The sequence below is a fragment of the Natator depressus genome, chromosome 7, assembly GCF_965152275.1.
Source record: "Natator depressus isolate rNatDep1 chromosome 7, rNatDep2.hap1, whole genome shotgun sequence".
NCBI classification, from domain to species: domain Eukaryota; kingdom Metazoa; phylum Chordata; order Testudines; family Cheloniidae; genus Natator; species Natator depressus.
Genome location: NC_134240.1, coordinates 35,111,846 through 35,135,857, shown reverse-complemented (window position 1 = coordinate 35,135,857; position 24,012 = coordinate 35,111,846). Strand labels below are relative to the sequence as shown.

At 40.0% G+C, this 24,012-nt stretch overlaps 1 protein-coding gene across 2 annotated transcripts in view; it reads left to right on the top strand.

Annotated features, from left to right (window-relative positions):
- FBLN2 (fibulin 2) overlaps positions 1–24,012 on the top strand; it is a 192,145-nt gene that overhangs the window by 46,280 nt on the left and 121,853 nt on the right. For both annotated transcript variants that reach the window (XM_074958111.1, XM_074958110.1), the window contains exon 2: positions 629–2,084. In XM_074958111.1, the coding sequence (XP_074814212.1) occupies positions 698–2,084 (1,387 nt within the window). In that variant the 5' untranslated portion in view covers positions 629–697. The remainder of the gene's footprint in view (positions 1–628; positions 2,085–24,012) is intronic.

Below are 24,012 nucleotides of genomic sequence, written 5' to 3'. Positions count from 1 at the left end.
GTGATGTTTACACATAACTGCAGTGACATGTAATGCAAGTTTTATGTCTTGAGTTTACAAGCATTACAGAGGCAAAAATATCATTGTCAGCAAAATGTCATTGTATTTAGTTAATGGAAAAACCCCCTCACATTAAGTGTTTACATATACAGGGACAAATCCAAAAGTCCCTAATCAGGCAAAGTTTTGCCTGAGTTACATCTCCAGGATTTGATCCTTTGTAATTAAAACATAACGAGTCAATATCTGAAACTGACATCTGCAAAGGAAGAGCTGTGTATTTGCTTATTATCTGCCAAAAGTATCTTGTCTTTGTTTAGCCAGAAGAAATGACTTGACTTAAAGCCCACTGAAGTATAAAGGGCTAATTTTTAATGTTACTCTGTTTTTTATGAATAGATACAAAAAAAAAAGCAATCTTGGATTTTTCTTAAATAAAAGAGAGAGAGAGAGAAAGAAAAACATGCAACTTGAAGCCTAGTGCCTGCAATGCTTGGAAGACATTATGATTAATTTTATACTTGGGTTTCCAGATGTTGGATTGTATCCCAACTTTTAAGGATTTCTAATGTTTAACAGGATATATGCTGAGTATAGCATTTAACAGAGTTTTCTTTCATAAACCTAGGATCTAGGAGAAAAGGAGAATTCAGGAAAATATTGCAGACTGGGATACAGTTCTTCCAGAAAAAATAGGATGAGCAAAACTGAATTGGTGCCATATTTGTTTAGGAAGACTATGGATAGGCACAAAGTCCCTCATTTGAGCTGTTTGTGCACTGTCCTTTTGGTGCTCGTCTGGACTGGCATCTCACACGCCCAGAAGGATTGTACAGGAGTGGAGTGCCAGCAACTGGAGAACTGTATTGAAGAGGTGCTTGAGCCTGGTGAATGCTGTGCCTCTTGTTTGCAACATGGTTGTACTTGTGAAGGCTACCAGTACTATGACTGTGTCAACGTGGGATTTATGAATGGCAAAGTACCCGAAGGGCAATCTTATTTTGTGGACTTTGGAAGCACTGAATGCTCGTGTCCCAAGGGAGGAGGCAAGATCAGCTGCCAGTTTATGCTTTGCCCTGAGTTGCCCCCAAACTGTATTGATGCTGTGCTACCAGCTGATGGCTGCCCTCAGTGTGGAAGAATAGGCTGCCTCCATGAAGGTCAGAAGTATGTAGCAGGCCACACGTTCCATATTCCTCCGTGCAAGGTTTGCCATTGCCCAAATTCTGGAGGTGAACTGATGTGCTACCAGCTCCCAGACTGTGGGGCATCCACATTAAATCCTCAGAGCCCAACGGATACTGAAGAGAATGAACCAGAGAGGCACTACGACGATCCGTACAGCTATGATCAAGAGGCACCCGAAGGAGATGCCACTCAGGTGGAACCTCCTAAAAAACACAGGAACTCTGCAGCCCATACAGAAGAAGACAGCATTGGCCAAGAACAAAGTGAGGATTATGAGTACCGTGGAATAAGCGTTACTTCCCCACCATTGACTCAACCTGTTACACACACTAAAGAAGCTGCTGTAGCAGTCAGCGTGCACACTCCTACTTCCCACCCTGAACTTAACAGTGCAAAGGAACAAGAAGAGGAAAACCGAGACCTAAGCACCACAATGGCACCCACAGTGCAGGTTCTGAGTGAAAAAACAACTGTGACTAGCAGTGCTCCTGAGGAGCAAACAACAGCTATGACGGAGATGCCCACGCAAGTGGTAGAATTGGAGAGAAAATCAAAGGGGAAACAAGGGGAGAGAGGGAGACATGAACAAGAAGGATATGCTCGCCCTAAACCAAGAAAACACATGAGAAAAGATTATAAAGAGCAGGGGGGCAGTATGTCTCCAGCTCTGAAAGAGACAAATGTAACAGTGTCACATGGTCACAGACCTTCCCATGAAAAGCATGGAGGAAATACTTTCCCCAAGGTCAAATTTAGTCCCACAACATCCCCTCCCATTGCTCTGAAAGAAGACCGTAGTCAGGCATCCCAAAAGCAGTCACAGACGCTTTATCATTACCAACCTGAAGAAGACAGAGACCCCAATTCTATTCATGCTGCTTCCAGGTTACCAGAAGGTAAGGCCTCTTTTTATTTACAGTATAGATGTTTTGTTGATATTGAATTATTATATAAAAATGGCCCAGAAACATTGTTCTGTCCTTCTCACTGATACACACGTGCATGAAATCAAATAAACCTCCACTCTTCTTTTGTCTTTCTAAAAGAAGCAAGGATTGTTACCTTTTTAATTTGGCAGAATAGGTAGACTTCTACTGTTGTTTGCCTTACTTTAATTTCAGAGACTGTGGACAATGTTTTCTGGTATTTCAACTGCATTTCAGATTAGGCATTGTTCATATACAGCCCTTTCCCTTACCCCACTCATTACTGATGTTGAAATGACTTACTATGCAGAGAAGGAATCAGACATAGCTGGCTATTTGCCTGATTTGATTATCCACCTAAACAAAATCTTAGCTTTGACTATATTGACAAAAATCAATTGTTCTAGTGTTTCTAAAAGACAAAGTAGGTATTAATACAAAGAAGTATTTACAGTAGTTGCTGTATGTGATGCTAAATTTTTAAATGTTGTCTAAACCTATTAATGCAAGAACTTCATAAATACTCTAGAATATATTGCCACGGAAGGAAGTAGTTGGAAGCAAAAGAAATACTGCATCTTTCTTGTCATTTTTGGGCTAGAAGTTTTATATTTTTGATCAGGGCTGGCAAGAGCACGTATTTCCTCTTTGCCTTTGGGTTCCTTTTGACATCTGTAATAAACATTGATTATAACCTTTATGCAGTGCTCATTACAGTAATGAATGCAGACTCCACTGCTGCAGATCAGTATGAGTGCATCTCACATTTCTGATTAATTTTTCATCAAATCAAACGTAACATCATTTTTTTCATGGTGTGGCACCAAATATTCTCATGATGGTTTTTAATGTTACATTTCTTTTTCTTGTAAAATATCTGCAGTTCATATAGAGAATGCTCATTAATGTGGGCCATGGTTTTCTTCACATGTCATCCAGGTAACATGCTGAACCACCTGGTCCCACTCTGATAAGAGGGGAACTGAGTTCAGATCTAGATCCTGGGTTGAAACAGACATTATGGCACCTGTCCAAAATAAACTATATACACGATACATGAATGGGCATGGTAGCCTCTCCCTTTCCTGCCAATCTGAGAACCCAAGTACTTGCATTTTTCCTTTGTTTTTATTGCAAATGCTGATTTAATTGGCTTAATCAGAGTGGGACCTTGTGTTTTCAAACTTAGAATAATATCCTGAACAACAGCAGTAGGCCAAAGGTCTTGTTCTGTATAAAAATCTATACATTGACACCATGGATAAACACTTCAAGTGGCTAAGTAAACATAACACCTACAGAAGTGAATGCTTAGTACACAGCAGCAGGGTAATATGCAAATTTTTAAAGGCACATCATTAACTTCTGACTTTAAAAAATGATTTTGAAAGTCACTTCAGGTACTGATCCTGGGCCTACCTCCCAGTGCTTTGGATTTACAATCTCATTGTCTTTTTCTTTTCTTTTAAACATTTTTCTGAAAGATCAGAACGCACATGGGAAACTAGATGTGACCCTCTGGGGGAAGCGAGAAACTGCCTGTACAAGAAGTACTGGCCACTTTGCAAATTAAAGATTGGGGAAGTGGAGCGCAAAGTGGAGAAAGAAAAAAAACATTAATTATTTATTAGTTTGGGATGAACTGTATAAGTCACTCCCAGCCAATGTAGCCATCCAAAAATTCATGCCAGTAAAACTCACACACGACCCCACACTATCATGTATTCTTTTGATAATGTTCATCAGTATAATACATTTTTTTTCCTCTTCCTCTCCGTCGTCTTGCCAACACATCCCAGATATTATGGGTCTGAATCTCCAATGTTCTTCTACCTTGTGTAGCCAGGTCTATCTGTGTAAAGTGGTGTAACACACTATCTCATCTTAATGGTATCCTCTGTGAACAGATGTAAATGATCGTACAAGGTGCAAGGCCATTAGAAATCAGACCCTACTGTTCAGAGATTTCTGATAATAAACAGGGGACATAATCCCAACTCCCGCTCAAGTTTCTTTGACAATTTAGTGTCATACTTTTGTGCACAGCTACAGGATCTAGGTTTAAAACCCAGCCACTGCATTTCTTCCATCTCACTCAAAGGAGTTGTAATGGATTGATGACTTTAGTATTCGTGTTATGCTTTATCCTTGGATCTGAATACAAATGCCCCATTTTTATGGTTCTGAATGAACATTGGAGCCATTTGATATTTTGTCCCTGGTACAAATCCTTTCTGAAGAAAACCTGAATGTGAATCCTAGTAATAAAACTTCATCTATTATCAAAGTTACTTGTAGCATAAGGCAGGCTCAAACTAAAACTTCAGCAGCAAGTCTTGCTCCACCACAAAGTGATGTTTTGCCAACCCCAAGCCCTGCCTTCAATCTTTCAAAGTCCCTGGAGAGCCAAGAGCCTTACAAATTTAGGTTTGAACCTCTCCACAACATTCCATAAAGAGTCTTGTGTCCACTCCCACCAGAACATCATTCTCCTTTCGTCCTTGTTGCTGTCTTGAGAGAAGTCTCAATGCACACACACACGTACGTACATATGTATGTATCTGGTATCATAGCTGTATGGTTGTCAGCTGCCTGTGGAGGGGTTGTGGACCATAACTGTGGACCATAACTGCCTGTGGACCATAACTCTCAGGAGGCCAGTGTGGCTAACTACTTCCTCAGGTGATTTTATTTAAACACGTTTCAATAGAATTGGCTGAATTTGAAGCCTGGATGTGGCTGATGGGGGAAATAGTTAATTTGCATGACATGGACAATATGGTATTATGTCAGCAGAGAATTTTCTAACCAAAGTAAAGTACATCCTAGTAGGCCTTGAATATTATGTTCAATGGGGAGGTGGATGGATACCTTGGCCCTTAAATAAATTAGTATTCCTGTCAAGATTTTGTAGTAGAAATATGAAAACCAGTAGTCTTTGTTCACAGCCCTTTTTGTTCAGATATAAATGATGCACCTTCATTGTGGTCAGCGGTACTGAATTTGGCTCATGGAGTTGAAGAAGTTGCACAGACCCCATGTTTGCGTCAATAACCGAAGACATTTCCTAAGACCAGTGTTGGGCAAGGCACAGAAGGCCAGCTGTTTCATGTTTTCCCATGATACTAGGTGACAGTAACATATTTCTAAAGACCTATTATAAAGCTGACACTGTCCACAACTGGGAATGTCATTCGTCATGGTTAGGACCAATGTTATTGCCTGGGAACTGGGTTTTTTGTGTGGGTTTCTTTTGTTTCTGTTTTTTGTTTTAATTTGGATGGGTTGTGACTCATGAATATAGCAATGTGTTTTGATTAATAAAATACATTAGTCCTATATTTTTGATGATTCTTGAGCTAGACTGGTAAAGAACTTAGCCAGAGCTTGAAAGAAAATTGAATTTTGCATGTGGGTATAGAATGGAAACTTGAATTTGTTAGGTAGACTTCTAAATTGTAAATTTAGTATAATCTGCCAGAACTGTCAGCTAATCTTTGCCTTTTCCCAGAAATCAAAATATATTATGCTGACTGCACCAATCAGATAATCTTGTTTTGAAGGGTCAATTTAAAAACTAGGGAGACAGATTAGCTGATTCCAAATTAGCTGCCATTGAAATCCATGAATAAAGCAGTGCAACAAATACACTCACTTCTGGAGAGATTCTGATTCCCACGTGGATTTTTATGGAACCTGAGCCCTATATGGATTTCTCTGAAATTTCTAAGCCTCCCATAGATAGGGCCAGATTCTCAGCTGGTGTAAATTGGCCTAGTTCCACTGAGGTGAGGATGTGGCCCATAGACTCTTGAGGAGTTTAGAAATCACTGGATTTATTGATAGCAGAGTCCTTCCATATCTCTTCCAGCACATATGCAAATGTTTCACCAACACCACGTCACAACTCTCTTCAGATATAATCCCTCCCCAAACCACACCACCTACAGAAAGCTATACTTCCTCCTGGGCACTTCTACACTGCACAGGGACTCTTCTGAAACATCTAATGCCCCAGTGGGGACTCCTTTGAAATCCTTAGAATCACCTTAGTTAAAGAACTTTTTAAGGAGGCTTTGTTTTCGTAGACCTACTGGAATTGAATCTGCTGGGCTGAAAGATTTTAAGATGGCTGTGTGCTTTATCAAACACTGAAGAAATTTTGGTGTCCTATGAGAAGGAGATTGAGATATGCTGATTAACACAGCTGAGTTTACCCACTTTTCATTTGGGGAATTAGGTTAATTTATCCACTTCTTTTAATCACTACACCACTGGTGGAGAGTAAATGGTTCCATATGGCAGGAATGCCAGTACTTTCCCTTGACAGCACCACAGAAACTACGGAAATTCCTAGATGAGAAACTTGAGGGTCAAGTTAAAGTTTTTAAAATTTGTGTTAACCACTTAAAGAGAATTTTTTAAAAGAAGCAATAGACCTAGAAAACTCAGAAAATGTATAGAATTTTTAACAAAAAAATAGAAAAATATGGAAATATTATTAAGGAAACACCAGATAAATTTAACCTTTAGTCTGCCACCTACAAAAGGTAGAGTTATGTCTAGAACAAGTATTACAGCTGGTTGGCATCTTAAATACAACATATCTTAGTGGCTGGGAACATCTCAATTCTCTATATGGTTTGCCTATGTATTTAAAGACATTGTGAACATTGTTACCAAAGTCCCAATCATTTTACATAGCAAGTTACTCACAGTTCAAGATCTCCATCCATCACAGGGAGCCCTGATGAACCAAATAACAAAATACTGCACTGACATATAAATACCCATTGTCTATCATGGGAGGAAAGGAAATCCTAAATTAGGAACATGGGATGGAGACTGGATAGCAGAGGCCTGAATCACTAATACCCTATACTCGGGATATTTATTTACTCTGAAACAAAGTTAGTGTAAAATCCTATTATTCTGATTTTGTAATATTATATATCCACCTTGCACTGTGTAAACGATTACTCAAGGTGAAGGTTAACGATGAATTGTGTCTTGTATTAAGACGGTGGGATAGAAGTTGGTCAGACTTGGGTGTATATATGAATGTGTAGTATGTATTTTTTTTCAAGTTTGTTCTTAACTAAAATATCCCATCTTCACAATCTACATATTTGTTTGTTCAAAGGTGTAACCTTAATGTCAACTGATTTACTTTTTTTTCTGGGAATAATATTTATTTACTTACATCCCTGAGCCACCGAAGTTTACATTAAAAAAATTCTCATGCTTACAAGCAAGTCCTGATACAAATATATTCTTGGGGCTTTTTCCAAGAGCCCAGAAATTTAAAGGAGGCTTCACAGATACAAATGTTTCTATCAGTTGCAGGACAGTGTGTAAAGATGATGGAAATAAGTCTTCACAAGTTGAAAGCATTTGGTGATCTTTCTGTTCTTCCTATTAACAGGCTCCAAATAACAGAATTCAGTGATGGTTGGTTTCCTGATGCCTTTGGTTAAAATTTTGGCTTCACTACTTACATTTTTTAGGTCTCAGTTTGGTTTTATATGTAGTTTACTTTTCATGTCCTGAATCACTGCAGCCTCAAATGTAATCTCAGTAAGTACCATTGGTGGAAATAATGTGGCCTATCTTGTAATTTGCTGGTCAGAAACATTCTGTTTTTGGTTTGATGCGTGTTCTTTTTTCACACTTCCGTTGTTCATCTTTCTTTTAGTCTGAAATTTTGGTTTGAGAACACAGTGTCCCTTCTGCACGATGAATAGTATTTGGCCACAGGGTGGAAGTGCATGGTCCTAGCTCTCTGTAGCTTCATACTTGAGCCATTTTGTATCCTATTTCAAAAGCATTCCTGTCCTAATTTTCTGTGGTAAGACCACAGTGATATCGATTGGCCTAAAGTACTAACTGTAGCATGCAGACAAACCAACTGCAAACGTATATAATAATATAAGATGTAACATTGCATTACATCTGTGATTCGTTAGCCGGCATCTTTTAGGAGATAAGTTACTGCATGTAATTGATGGGATTTTTATCCATGTGGTTGTCATTTAACTCTGTATGCTAATTTATTGGTATACTGGTTCCATGTTACTGGGAGATTTTGGTTAGTAAACTAAAGATCATTGTAAAGAACAAAGAGGTTTATTGAGTACCATACAGCATTAGTGAGACAATGTGGGTGAGGTAATATCTTTTATTGGACCAACTTCGGTTCGTGAGAGAGACAAGCTTTCGAGCCTACACAGAGCTCTTCTTCTGTGGAAGGTCAAAAGTTTGTTTCTCTCACCAACAGAGGCTGGTCTAATAAAAGAGGTTATCTCACCCACCTTGTCTCTCTAATATCCTGGGACCAACATGGCTACAACAACACTGCATATATACAGCATTGCCAGTAATCCACCAGGAAAGGTATCATAACTTTCAAAATATCCTGACACTGTATAATGCATCTGTAGACTCATTCATTGAGAACCACGTGGTACTAGTGGAGAACCCAGAACCTTTGGTTCCATAAACACAGGCCTGGAATGCTTGAGCTAAATAAGGTCTTTTAGCTGTTGTAAGTCATAGGGTTTTTAATCCTTTGTAGCTCTTTTTGCTCACTAGAGGGCAGCAGTAGACATACACTTGTGTTTATAGGGGGATATCATCTGTTTTTGTGAGGGTGAAACCAAAATCCTAGTCAGGAGATAATTCCAGGATATTATACTAGCCTCAACCAATGGAGAAGAAATGTGCTTTAGGAGTCTGGTAGTCAGGGGCCCTATTTCTAGCTCAGTCATTAACTTACTACATGATCTTAGGCAATTCTCTGTACCTCAGTTTTCCCATTTGCAAAGCAATCATAATGACACCACGTTTGGAGTGGTGCAAATACTTTGATAGCCTGAGGTGAAAAACTTTCTGAAAGTGCAAAATATTATTACTACTTGCCCACCTTCAAAGAGTCTGTTACTGTTTTGCTTTCTATCCTGTTGTTTCTTTAAATTCTTGTCTATGCTGCTGCCGCTTCTCTCCTGGATTTTTTTTTTTACTCATCTCTGCGTACGTTGTGTCTCCTTAGTCTATATTCATAATCCATTCTTTCTTCAGCAGTCTGTTAGACCTTCTGAAGTTCTCACATCAAATGCTAATTAGTGCATTCCGGAAGGCTTTCTTGGGAACATTGAGACTAAAATACAAGTAACTACTCAGCTCAAAAACTATAAATTAATTACTCAATCACTTTTACAAATAGCGGGGAGGAGGAAAACAGATTTTCTTTAGCCTGTATCCTGCACAAAACATTTAACACTGATCTAGTGCTGTAAGTTACTGTGATAGTAACCCCCGCGGGGGCCCCCCCCCAAAAGTGTTAACTGTCTCCTCTTCTTGCCACATTTCCTGTTTCCTCTTCCTTCAAAAGTTATGTATGCGGAAAAGAGGGATAAACCATCTTAAAAGCTATTGCTGTCAAGTTTTATTACTATTTTCCCAGTCATGTCCATTTGCCTGCTTTCTGCCATTAGAGTGCTGGTTTTTGAATAAATGTAGCTCAGGTAGCAAACACCCTTGTTGTGAATGTTTTACAGTATTCTTTTTTGTTTTGACAGTCTGCATAGCAACTTTGCATCCAGCTGGAACCAGGATCTTTCAGACCATGTGCATGTCTCCATTTTAACCTCTCCCCACCTAATTATGGATGAATTTATTGTCATTCCTAAAAATTTAACGATCGAACGTAAGAACGACCGTTCTAGGTCAGACCAATGGTCCATCTAGCCCAGTATCCTGTCTTCCAACAGTGGCCAATGCAGCGTGCTTCAGATGGAATAAACAGAATAGGTACTCATCAAGTGACCCATCATCCCCTGTCGCCCATTCCCAGCTTCTGGCAAACAGAGGCTAGGAACAAAAATAGTTGATGTCCATCTGTAGAAAACTGCACAAGGTAAATATTTGTAAGGCAAGATCTTGGGATGAAAACAGCATGCATTGTACACAAATTTTGGCCAGTTATGAAATACTAGCAAGTGCCTTCAGGATAATACTGGGATAGAAAAGGTGGAAGAGAGGGGCTGGTGGAGAAGATGTTAAAAATCAAGAAGAAAGACGGATTAGGCCTTCATAGTTAGAGCCCTGCCAATCTGTGGCTAACCCGTGGATCATTTCTGCGGATCGGGGATTGAATGCAGATACAAATTTTGTATCTGTGCAGGGTTCTATTCATAGCTAAAGAGGGTAGGGTTGGGGGAGGAGAAGTAGATGATATAAAATAAAGTCTGCAACAAAACCTTCATGAAAGTTTTTTATAAAAATACAAACCTAACATTTATAGTGCTAATGCATAGAACTAGCAGTTAATAAGATTGAGCAGAAGTGAGTGAATACTACAGAAAAGGTTCTGCAAATATGAAATCTAATATTGTAACCAATTTGCTTCACTGAATACCAGATCATACTTAGGGAATGAAACTTTAGCATTTACATTAACTACTTTGGGCCTAATTCTACAATCTTTGATCACTCAAAATTCTCAATGATTAGGAGGACTTCAAGGTTGAGCTCTTAATTGTGAAAACTAAGGAACACAACTTCTTATAAAAAGAATCAAAATCTGCAGGCTAGATCTTCAACTGGTATAAATCAATATAACTCCATGGGGCTGTGATTTCAAACAGTTATTTCTCAGACTAGTTAGGATTTTGAGATGAGTTGCCAAGTAAGGTCATTGAAGAAAATATCATCAATGCGTTTAAGAGACAGGTCGACATATTTATAGAGAGGAAATTAGATTGAGATACTATAAAATTAGAGGAGGACTAAAAGGAGGGCAGGCACGTTGGTCTAAGTGGTGGTCAAAAATGTATGCTGATGATTTAAGAGAGAACTGGATGCAGTTAGCAGGGCAAAAGGAAACACATTTTCCGATGCAAAAATGCCATATACTGTAACTATTAGCTGTTCCTATGGTTTCAGTTAGTGCATAGTTCTATTTTTCCTGCACCTCTCCTTAGAATCTTGCCTTAGTTCTTCTACTACAGATACCCCAATGTAGAGGAGTGCCCAGGGAGTATAAAGTATAGCGAACTTCTACACAAACCCTCTCCACAGCACAGGAGTTGAGGTGGAGCAGATGATTTTAATTTCTTTTTGTTAGATGCTCTTTTGCCTTGTGACCCATGAGATGAACCAGTCTTTCCACCTCCATCTCTCTAATGCCACGTTTCCTGCTCTGTTATAGTCTGTTTCAATGACAGAGGCCTCTTTCTCAATGGTTTTTTTAATGTCATCTGTTGTCCTCCTCTTTTCCCTCTTCCGCCAGGTAGTATCTAATCAAGAACTTGTCTAGGAATAGAGTTTTTTGGCATCCGTACAATGTGTCCAAACCACTCTACTCTCTTGTCTCTACTGTCTGCTGGCCAGTCCTTTGTAACACAGCAGGATCGGTTACCAATGGATACTAAGTGTTCTTTGCAAGCATCTCTGATGGAATGCATTTAGTTTCCTGTTGTGGGTTTATAGCATTTGCCAAGTTTCAGAAGCATATAACAATGTGGGTATCACAATAGCATTGTATAATCATAGAATTATAGGACTGGAAGGGACCTTGAGAGGTCATCTAGTTCAGTCCCCTGCACTCATGGCAGGACTAAGTATTATCTAGACCATTGCTGACAGGTGTTTGTCTAACCTGCTCTTAAAAATCTCCAGTGAAGAAGATTCCACAACCTTCCTAGGAAATTTATTCCAGTGCTTAACCACTCTGACAATTAGGAATTTTTTTCCTAATGTCCAACTAAAACCTCCCTTGCTGCAATTTAAGCCCATTGCTTCTTGTCATATCCTCAGAGGTTTAAAAAGAACCATTTTTTCCCTCCTTGTAACAACCTTTTACATACTTGAAAACTATTATCATGTCACCCTCTCAGTCTTCTCTTTTCCAGACTAAACAAACCCATGTTTTTCAATCTTCCCTCATGGGTCATGTTTTCTAGACCTTTAATCATTTTTGTTGTTCTTCTCCAATTTGTCCACATCCTTCCTGAAATGTGGCGCCCAGACCTGGACATAATACTCCAGTTGAGGCCTAATAAGTGCAGAATAGAGCAGAAGAATTACTTCTCATGTCTTGCTTACAACACTCCTGCTAATACATCCCAGAATGATGTTTGCTTTTTTTGCAATAGTGTTATGCTCTTAACTCATATTTAGCTTGTGGTCCACTATGACCCCCCATATCCCTTTCCGCAGTACTCCATCCTAGGCAGTCATTTCTGATTTTGTATGTGTGCAACTATTGTTCCTTCCTAAATGGAGTACTTTGCATTTGTCTTTATTGAATTTCATACTATTTACTGCAGACCATTTCTCCAGTTTGTCCAAATCATTTTGAATTTTAATCCTATCCTCCAAAGCACTTGCAACCCCTCCAAGCTTGGTATCATCACTGGGGGAGGGATAGCTCAGTGGTTTGAGCATTGGCCTGCTAAACCCAGGGTTGTTCAATCCTTGAGGGGGCCATTTATGGATTTGGGCAAAAATTGGGGATTGGCCCTGCTTTGAGCAGGGGGGTTGGACTAGATGACCTCTTGAGGTCCCTTCCAACCCTGATATTCTATGATCTGCTAACTTTATAGGTGTACTCTCTAAGCCATTATCTAAATCATTGATGAAGATATTGAACAGAGCCGGACCCAGAACTAATCCCTTTGGGACCCCACTCATTATGTCCTTCCAGCATGACTGTGAACCATTGATAATTACTCTTTAGGAATGGTTTTCTGACCAGTTTTGTACCCACCTTATAGTAGCTCCATCTAGGTTGCATTTCCCTAGTTTGTTTATGAGAAGGTCATGCAAGACCATATCAAAAGGTTTACTAAAGTCAAGATATACCAAGTCTACTGCTTCCCCCCCTTCGCCTCCATCCGTAAGACTTGTTACCCTGTCAAAGAAAGCTATCAGGATGGTTTGACATGATTTGTTCTTGACAGATCCAGGCTGACTGTTACTTATCACTTTATTATCTTCTGGATGTTTGCAAATTGATTGCTTAATTATTTGCTCCATTATCTTTCCGGGTTCAGAAGTTAAGCTGACTGGTCTGTAATTTTCTGGGTTGTCCTTATTTCCCTTTTTATAGATGAGCACTATATTTGCCCTTTTCCAGTCTTCTGGAATCTCTCCTGTCTTCCATGACTTTTCAAAGATCATTGCTAATGGTTCAGATATCTCCTCAGACAGCTCCTTGAGTATTCTAGGATGCATTCGTAACTTTATCTTGGTTCTTGTGCAAATTTATTTTTCCAGCTATTTGCCAGTATAGTAAAAGCTCTACTTCCCTTCTCCATTCTTGCTTCCACTGCCTTATGGAGTTTGCCATTGGCACTAATTGTGCTTTCAGGCTATACAAACTTATTACCCAGGCCATATTTTTCACTTTTGGTCACATAAGCACCATCATTGCTGACTCCTCTTTGGACAGTCATGACTTTCATGAGGAGGAGGAGTAGCCAGAGCTCATTGTGCTCTGGCTACACTCAATTGGCTGATGGTCATTTAGGGACTACTGCCAGGTGGCAAAATTAGAGCAATTCCCAGGCTGCTGTAGACTGTGCTAGGGCAGAGAATCAAGAAGCAGAGTGCAACAGAGAATCTGACCCTGCTTCTTTGTATTTTTGGAGGCAGTAAGACCTAGAATGCAAGTGTCACGATCACTTCTCCCCTTTCCCCTCACTTGCCTTCCCTGCAATATCTGAAAACTGTCCAAGAATGTGAGCAGGGGATGATGGTTGATAACCTGCCAGTGGCAGGAGAGTAAAAGAAACGGCCTGCCCTGGAATGAAACAACCCTCTGCATAGTGGCACACATTAATAAGCCAAGTTTCAGAGTAACGGCCGTGTTAGTCTGTATTCGCAAAAAGAAAAGGAGTACTTGTGGCACCTTAGAGACTAACCAAATTGGTTAGTCTCTAAGGTGCCATAAGTACTCCTATTAATAAGCCAAGTATTTTAAAGTGTCTGTGCACACGAAAAGATGGCGTAGAATGAAAGCAAAGCAAAATATATCTAAAATGAAATGTGTAGTATTGAATTCATGCATATATATATATATATATATATATTGGAACTAAAACCTCCATTTCCTAAAGTGAATGTCCTCATTGGGAGAGGCACTGTGACAGCACAAAGAATGATAAAGTTTCTCTACAGTCAATGGGCTAGATCTGCCACATACCACACCTGATTCTGGAGGATGCTAGGAGCTGGGTAAACCCCTAGTGCAAGTGAGAAAAGCTTTAGGGCTGCTTTCAATTGCAATGGCTTCGAACAGGTCACAAAGGCCCATTGTGATGGCAGAACTCCAGTGCAGTGTGCACCAGCCATGCTTTTGTCTGGGAAGCAGGGTGACCGAGCAAGCTTTATCCCACCTGTTGGTTCTGACACGGGGCAATCTCCAGCTGTCCTGTTAGGGGTGGTGCAAAGCAGGCTTGGCCTATGCCAGGATCAGGCATGCTCTCTGAACAGCGATCATTTGTGGAAGCTAAAGCAGGCAGCACCAAAAGGCATGAAAGATGCTAAGGGTGGGATTTTTCAAAAGAGCTCACCATTGGCCTAACACTGCTCCCACTGAAGCGAATGGCTAAACTCCCACTGCTTTCAGTGGCTGAGGCTAGGCGCCTTTGACAACCCTGCTGTAGAACTTTAACCACCCAGTTCAGAGCAGGCAAAGTCTAATTTAAATGTGGGGGGTGGAAACCTTTCCAGAGTACGTAGCCAGCCGCTGCAGACGCTGCCATCCACTTAATGTAGGTATGCAGTGTTGTCAGCATCCAAAAAGACTCAATTCCTGCCAACAAAAAGTGTTGCCCTTATCTTTGGCTGTCTGGATATCTCACTACGTCATTTGCTGCTAGGCTGGCTGTATTTTGGGTGACTGTAGCAGGCCAGGTGATTATCCAGCAGACTGTTTGCTTTCCAACTGGCCTTGGTCAGACTTTCCCCTCAGAGTTACCTTCAACATGTATTTTAAAACAATAACATTCAATATATTTTGACACCTTCCTCCATCTTTGAATTCAATTTTTATGAATGTTCTCATCTGTTACTGGCTCTGTTCCATTCATCCCATGCTGCCCTTTTTCTGTTTTCTGAACCAGCGTCCCTGGCTCTGTATATAATATTTGAAATGAGTAGGATGTATCATTCGCAGCTTTACCAAAATGCGCTTCGCCCACTGTGATGTGTACTACCCTCACCAGGGGTTGCTTACATTATCAGACACCCTCTGGTCTCCAGAGCAGTAACCTGTATGGAGAACATACTGGAGGATTTCCTCCTGGAGATAAGGGTGGTCTAGTGGCTAGGGCCCTAGCCGGGGCATCAGGAGACCGAGGTTCAACTTCCTGCTTTGCCACAGACTACTGGGTAACGTTGGGTGAATCACCTAGGGCGTATTTGTAAAGGTAGGTACCTAAAGATGCAGATAGGTGTCTAGTGGGATTTTCAAAAGCATTGCATTTCAGTAGGAGTTAGGCGCATCCCCTGCTTACGTGCTTTTGAAAATGCCATTAGGTGTCTATCTGCATCTTTATGCACCTAAAGATCTGTGAAAATCTGGCCCTCAGTCTGTCAGTGTCCTCTGTAAAACAGGGATCATAGAACTTCCCTGTCTCACAGGGGCATTGAGGATAAAAACATTACAGACTGAGGCATTCAGATACCATGGCAATAGGATCCTACAAGTAACTAATGTATAAATTAGAAGGTGGAACACACATGCTTGCTTTGTACCTTTTCAGATTCTTTGTAGCCTTATCTTGGTTAAATTTAGTCTCAAGAGCAACTTTTCTCTTAGCTGTCAAGATGATATGATGTGGTCTGACTTGTCATCCATTGGTAGATGTGTACACATTTGTATAGAGTGTATTCTCCTCACTGCAGTTCAGGGAGTGAATATTATTCATTTGGCGGGAGTTTTCTTATAAGGAAACTCACTTTGTGGTATGTGTTTGGTATCATAGGTAATCGCAGGGAATGTCTAAAGAAAAAGTGGATGAGACACAGAATGGAATATTCAGAAGGAACTGGGAAACCTTACTTCTGTGATACCAAAAACCTGCATTCTTCAGTGCAGACTGTCGATGTCATCTAAAAATGCTGCTGCTGATTGGAATTCACCCCTGTGCAAAGGACCCATCGCATTTAGGTTCCTGAGAATGCACACAGGTGGCTAGTGGGATTTTCAGAAGTGCCTAAGCAATTTAGAGGCCTAACTTCCATCTCTTTAGGCACTTTGTAAATCTCATTAGGACCCTAAATAGCTCTTGAAATCTGGTCCCATGCCCCTATTTTGAGGGCTTAACTAGGCCTTCTGCACAAGAGCAGATTTCGTCCATAATGAATACACAATCTGCAAGAGGTGCATTCAGGTTCTAAAGAAAGAAGCATAATTTGAGCTGAAGGTAAAATATGGATAGAAGTAAACTATGAAAATAATGAGAAAATGAAATTTTGTTGCAAGAGCAAAGTGGCCAATTAAAAAGAAAGTATTGGGCTTATCATGTTTCTAGTTTCCTTTTATTCTGCCTTTTTAATATCCATCTACAGTGTGTGTCTCAGAGAGATTTACCTTGATACATATATTTAATAGTATTTAAATATGATTTTCTGCAGTACAGTAGTATTTGGTGTGGTGTATTAAAATCAATCTCTGAGAGATTAAAAATGACCCTGAGAAGAATTCCTTACAAGAGAGACATTAATGTAACTGGTATTTTGTGATGTGAATTTTGTGAGACAATAACTCTTTTTGAACAGTTTCAGATATGTAGGCCAAATAAACCTAATATGTTTAATCATGAAAGGCGCTGTAATTCCATTACCCTGGGCCTGTCAGAGAGCAATATATCATACCTCTTAGGGATTCTTAAATAACAAGCCAGCAGTAATTGGAATTTTACGAGGGTCCTCAAGGGTGTGCGGGTTTTATGTTTTATTGACTCTCCCCAATGTGTCTGTGTTCTCCCAGAGATGACCAGTTGCTTTCCAGAGCCACCTCGAGAAACCATTGGTGTCGTTCATGGCACTAAGCCAGAGCCCCTAGGGGAAAGAAAAAGTAATTATGTTATCATTAGGAACAGCAAACCTCCACTGCACAGTATCCCCTTTCCTGCCTTTGTCTAGTGGTACTCGGAGCCATTGTTATAGGGCATTAATTCTCTCAGTGTGGAATACAGAGCAGTAGATGTTGGTGTTTGATTTACAGTATGTATTAAATGGCAATGATTCAAAAAAGTTAAAAAAATTGGCTGCATATTTTGCATGAGAGCAAATGAACTTGAAAATAGCGATGCCATAGAATCTCTGGGATTGGGGGTTATTCCCCCTAAACTTTAAATAAAATTCACTGGATGTTACTTTAGAATGTATAAGTGGGACACATTTTGTTCATTTCTTTAGTCCTACAGGAATAATTTCTTTCTTGAATGGCGTCTTAAAAATCTTTACCCCTTGAGCAGTGCTTAATTTGTAATGAAAGGGGTGCCAGGGCTCAAGCAATTGGGTGCCGGGGCTCAAACAATTGTTTTTTACTTTCATAACTGATGCGGCAAGCCCAGAGGTGCTGGGGCTATGAACTGCCAAGCTTAGAGGTGCCGTGGCAAGCCCTGGCACAAATTAAGTACTGCCCTTGGGAAAGGAACCTTTCTGTAGTAAGGAAAATATATAAATGACAGTAGTCTTCCCCCTGCATTGTTATGTGAAGTGGTTGCTTCTTTTGACTATGTGTTGCAGACCAAAGTGATGCTGACTGTAAATCTAGGGGTTCAGATATTTTTTTATCAACATGGTTTTGAATGACTGAATGCTAAAATAAATGTTTAGGGCTCCAATAACAATGGACTTAAAACATATAAACAGTTTCATAAGAGGGAAGGTTTTCCATCAATGCTTTTTTTATAGAGATGTCATGAAAGTTGGTGGTGTTGCAAACACTGGGCCTGCAGGGTACCAAGCAGATTGAACTTCATTACTTGTGTCTACTTGAGCCACGGTGGGTGGGTAGTTTAGCAAAGAAATGTGTATGTCTTTCTATTAAAATGATTTGAACTGGGGATATCAGTGTGCCCCAAAGATAACAGGTAAGCTAAAGATGCCCATAGCGAGCTTAATTTTGTAGGTAGTTTTTTTTAAAAAAAGTTTTCAAGGAGATGAATGTGTGTAGCTTGTTCATTTCAGATTGTTATATATGATCCCCCCCCACCCCCCAGCCCCTATTTGCAGTTCCCTTTCCTCCACTGCTTATCTTATGTTTCAAGAGCATCAGGGGTTGGAGGAACGATTTTCTAAGGTTTTGAGTAGCGCTGGAATGAGCATTCCCTAAAGGTTAAAAAAAAAAAAAAAAACCAGTGTAGCCTACACATTTCTCAGAATTCACTCTGAAGATGCAAGCTAACTATTCTCTCAATGCCAGTTAGCTCGCTTTCCACCTTCTGTTACAGTTTCTATGACTGGTCCAGTGCACCATCTGCATGACCCCTGAACCTTAGATTTGATGTCAGTGACTGTCGGTAGCAAAAAAAAGAAAGAAAGAAAATGCCACTAGTAAGATGATGATGGGGGTATATCAAAAGAGACAGTAAATGGTAGTGTGCTGATAAATGATAAGGCCATAATACAGAAATATACTTCTTTGTACAAGTCAGTGAGCACAAAGAGAAAGGAGGTAACTGATGCAGAGAGAAGTTTTAATATGTGATGGTAGGGAGTCCAAGAAAAAAGAATTGATTGGTACCAGATGGAAGGAATTGGCATCTTCTAGGAACCTCATGTACATTCTGAAATGTCTGACCTCTTTACCCAGTGTGTCATGACTTAATGCCTCACAAAGACACTTTTGATGTACTATCTGGGTGAGCAAACTGACAAGCACTGTCTGCCAAATGAAAACCAGAGTCTGACACCCTTCCTGAGGCTAAGTAACACCTTACTCCACAAAAAGTCCCATTATTTGCCTTATTTGTGCATTAATAAGGTGCTACTTGTGGTGAGTAAGGGTATTGGAATCTTGCCCTAGATGATTCACTGACGTATGAATGTACACCACAGAAAGGAAAACGAATGAGTGCTCATTGTCATGGACTGGGTAGGAGCAGCTGGGCCTACTTGTTGGAGCAGGGGCAGTTAGGCCTAGTGGTTGGAGCTGGAGTCAGGACCCAAGCAGGGCTAGGAACAAGGCCAGGAGCTGGTCTGAACAAGGCAGGCACAGGAGAGATCACAGCTATAGGCATGAGTGTTGAGCAGCCTGCTGCTGCTGAACTTAAATGCAGATCTGTAGGCTCCTTGCAGCCAGTTGGTCCAGCCACCCAATCAGGTGATTCTGTTGCAGCCCAGCTAGGCTCATTAACTGCCCTGAGGGCTGAGCCAGCTAGATGCAGGTTCAGCTGAGGGAACCCAGGCCCATAGTTCCTGACACTTGCAACTTTAACGTCTGGACATGCCTCAGTTCCCTTTTCATCTCTCCTCTCACTAGTTCCATGTTAAATGGTTTCCTGCTTATAATATTAAAAATGTATATGCTCATTTGCTTAAACATCTCAAAAGCTGCTCCTTACTGCAGTTGCTTGCTGAGCACAAGTAAAGGTGGTGAATACCGTATATGGAGCCTCTTTTATGTATTTACAGTATTTGTACTGGATTTGCGCAGTCTCACCGAGATGTAGAAGATAATTCCAGCATTGAGATCGGAATATATCCTCATCAGTATCAAACTCTTAAATGAAGAGTTGGGATTGTCTATTTATACTGAACCCATTGTGCAGATAGTGCATGTGCACATGAATTCCAGAAAACAATAAAAGCCAGGCCCCACACTTCGCAAGACTTAACAGTGAGAAGCAAATACTGAAATGAAAAAGACTAATGGAATCCAGATCCCATCAGAAACAAATTTTTTTCCTGCAATTTTTTTTTACATAAATGAGTTATGTTTTGCCTAAAATGTTTTTAAAACTTTTTTCAGCTTTACATAAAAAATTATAAATATTTGGGTTTAGAGGATCAAAAACCTGGAAATGTTTGATGATTTTTTTTTCATTTTGTGAAAAAAATTGGTTTTTGTTTGAAAATTTAATTGAAAATCCATATTCCATTGGGAAAAAATATTTGGCGGAAAATTTTCATCCTGCTCTATTGTCATCTATGGAATCTCCTTATGACCTTGAGCAGCCTTTGGAAACAGTTTTTTCGGAGACCACTGTTAAGTCAATCCATTATTTGATTGGTAACATTTCATGCAAGGCTTTCTATCTCTTCCAAACACTTTCAGTAGCAGGTAAATTGGGCTATCTATTTACAGAAGGTATTTCAACCTGTCTCTAATTTCCAGCTAGGCCTATTGCGGTGCTTCATTGTTAAGATGACACAGTGCATTGCAAATATTACTATTAATAGCCCACCTTAAGGCTAAGGATGCCATAGTTCTTCCTCCTTTCCCAGAGTTCTCCCTTGTAATATACATCCATTTTCAACCTCTTGGAATCATGTCTTGCACAACAAAACTATTAGTACTTTTCATTTTCTGATTCAGAACTGTAATGCTGTGGATTAATGATTTTGTAAGATGTTTGTTATGAGTTATATAAGGAACTGTTTTCCATTGGAAATAATTTAAACTCTAGGTAATGCCTGATCTGTTGATAATAGTGTTGTGCTTTTATTGGTTCTGAATCAAAGCACATAAACATTGGCTTAGTGCAATTCATGGCAGTTTAAATAAAAAGAGAAGCATGGCAGATGTGGGCTACTGCCAGGTTTTGAACTCATGAGTTACATAAAGGAGTAAGTGCACAGTTATTAGCGTGGATTGACTAAAATCACTGGCAGATTTGAGAAATAATTTCACAATCTTATTGTCTCATTTAAGGACAACATTATTCAAGTTCATAATCAAGTCGTTTATCTTGGGAAATTTTCAGGGTGAAAGAGGTAGAAATCCCAGCATATGGCCAATAAATTGTGCCTAACAAACTTTATCACATTTTAAATAGCAATCTCAACAGGTTTCTTGATGTTACTTCAGTGTTTTATAATACAGAGTTTCCTCTTATCCATTGCAAAACATTAGTTGTGTTACCAACCCTTTTTTGTTTTTCTTCGTATGCACATTTTAAATATCAAACTATTTTATTAATCATTTTCTGGATTAACTTTCTATTTCAGAAGATTTCTTTTAAGCATCCGTATTATCTAGTAGTCTTGGTGTCTGTGTGTAGAGCCAAATGGAACTCTGATACCTAAGAACAGAACTAATTTTTATCCCATTCTCTCTCACGAAAACTTATGCTCAAATAAATTTTAGTCTCTAAGGTGCCACAAGTACTCCTTTTCTTTTTGCGAATACAGACTAACATGGCTTCTACTCTGAAACCTGTCATTATATATGAGAGATTCCTCATGCTTTATAAGTAGTTGCTTTGAGGCTTCAAAGAAAGAGCTGTAAGAATAAATCACAATGGTGGATGTTCTCTCCAGGATTTCTCCTTTTCTGTTAGACACATGGCTAATTCTTCAGAGGAGCCGTATTGATTGTGTTAAAGTATAGTGTATAAAAAGATACCTCACAAAAATATTGTACGTACAGCAGGGCTGTCATGCAGCAGTGGCCCTTTTAATACTTGCCAATTGCCTGAAATACTTTGGATACGGCAGTATTATTTAGTTAGTAAATTTGGGGAAGAACAAGGGAGTACTGTAGATATCGAAAGATTTTATCTTTGGTTAAAACAGTTACGTTTGTAAGGGACCTCATTATTGTATTTGAATTTTAACATATTTTTCAGACATAAGAAATTGTATACCAGAGATTTTTACTTTTCTTGATTCATTCACAAAGTAAATACTGTGCAGATGATGTGTCTCTCTCTCAGATACCTCCACTGTCCACATTCATCTAAGAAATGCCAACATGAAGAAATGCTTGTTGCATCTGAGGAATTTGCACCTTATCCTCACCATAAACCCACGGTAATGCGCAAATGCTTGAGTCTCACATTGTTTATATATAAAATGAAGTTGGGGAGAGAAATCTAGAACATAAGAGCCTAAAAATCTATGCTATGCCCCTAGAGTTCTAGATCTATCAGCAGAGTGGACAGTGCAAACAGGAAACAAAGAAAATAGCAAAAAAAAAAAAAAGAAAAAAAAAAGCTGTAATCCAGGAATGAGTGTTAAAGACCGTTTTAGAGAGGGTCTTCCAGTTAGGCTCAATTATATGTCTTTAAGGTAGGGGTGGCATGTGTGTGCATGCATGTGTTTGACAGAGATCCTAAATTCTCTAATTAAGTAATTAATAGGGGTTAGTCTAAATTTTAAGCAGCTGATGAGGATGAATTTGAAAGGAAAGAAGCAGTGGCTACCATCAGCATTGCGGCTGGGTACATACACTGGAATTGTGCTGGTCTTTAAAAAGAAGTTAGTTGTGTCAAGTACAGCTGTCTGTATATGCCAAGATGAAGCTTTGGGGGTTGATTTTGTCATGATGCAGCTGTCTGTGTCTAGTCTCAATGCTATGATATAATGGAGTTTTAATCTTGCCCACAAAACCAGTGCGGTTACTTACTAGGGCCCTCTACAGGCTTACTTCCCTGCCTTGAGCTGGTTCACCTCATCAAGCTGGTGATGGTGTCTGAGCTACAGCTGTGTCCACGCCCTGCCCATTTGCTTCAGGTAAGGGCAGTAGCTGTGTGGAGCCTGTTGTCCTCCCTGCACCTGGACTGGCAATTGGAACAGGTTACATGAGGGAGCGAGAGAGACCTTGTGGTCTCTGATTGCCCTCCCTGTCTGAGGGCTAAGTGGCAATTAAGCCCTAAGAATGTATGTAACAACCCATGTATGCATATCTTGTTTCAATGGATATCATCAACATTTCATAGAATCAGAGACTTTAAGGTCAGAAGGGACCATTATGATCGTCTAGTCTGACCTCCTGCACAACGCAGGCCACAGAATCTCACCCACCCACTCCTGTAACAAACCTCTAACCTATGTCTGAGCTATTGAAGCCCTCAAATCGTGGTTTGAAGACTTTGAGGTGCAGAAAATCCTCCAGCAAGTGACCCGTGCCCCACGCTGAAGAGGAAGGCAAAAAAACCCCAGGGTCTCTGCCAATCTGCCCTGGAGGAAAATTCCTTCCTGACCCCAAATATGGCGATCAGCTAAACCCTGAACATGTGGCAAGACTCACCAGTCGGACACCCAGGAAAGAATTCTCTGTAGTAACTCAGATCCCAACCCATCTAACATCCCATCACAGGCCATTGGGCATATCTACCACTAATAGTTGAAGATCAATTAATTGGCAAAATTAGGCTATCCCATCATATCATCCTTTCCATAAACTTATCAAGCTTAGTCTTGAAGCCAGATATCTCTTTTGCCCCCACTGCTTCCCTTGGAAGGCTGTTCCACAACTTCACTCCTCTGATGGTTAGAAACCTTCATCTAATTTCAAGTCTAAACTTCCTGATGGCCAGTTTATATCCATTTGTTCTTGTGTGCACATTGGTACTGAGCTTAAATAATTCTTCTCCCTCTGTGGTATTTATCTCTCTCATATATTTATAGAGAACAATCATATCTCCTCTCAGCCTTCTTTTGGTTAGGCTAAACAAGCCAAGTTCTTTGAGTCTCCTTTCATAAGACAGGTTTTCCATTCCTCAGATCATCCTAGTAGCCCTTCTCTGTACCTGTTCCAGTTTGAATTCATCTTTCTTAAACATGGGAGACCAGAACTGCACACACTATTCCAGAGGAGGTATAACAGTACTAACACCTCCTTATATCTACTGGAAAGGCCTCGCCTGATGCATCCCAAGACCGCATTAGCTTTTTTCACAGCCATATCACAGTGGCGGCTCATAGTCATCCTGTG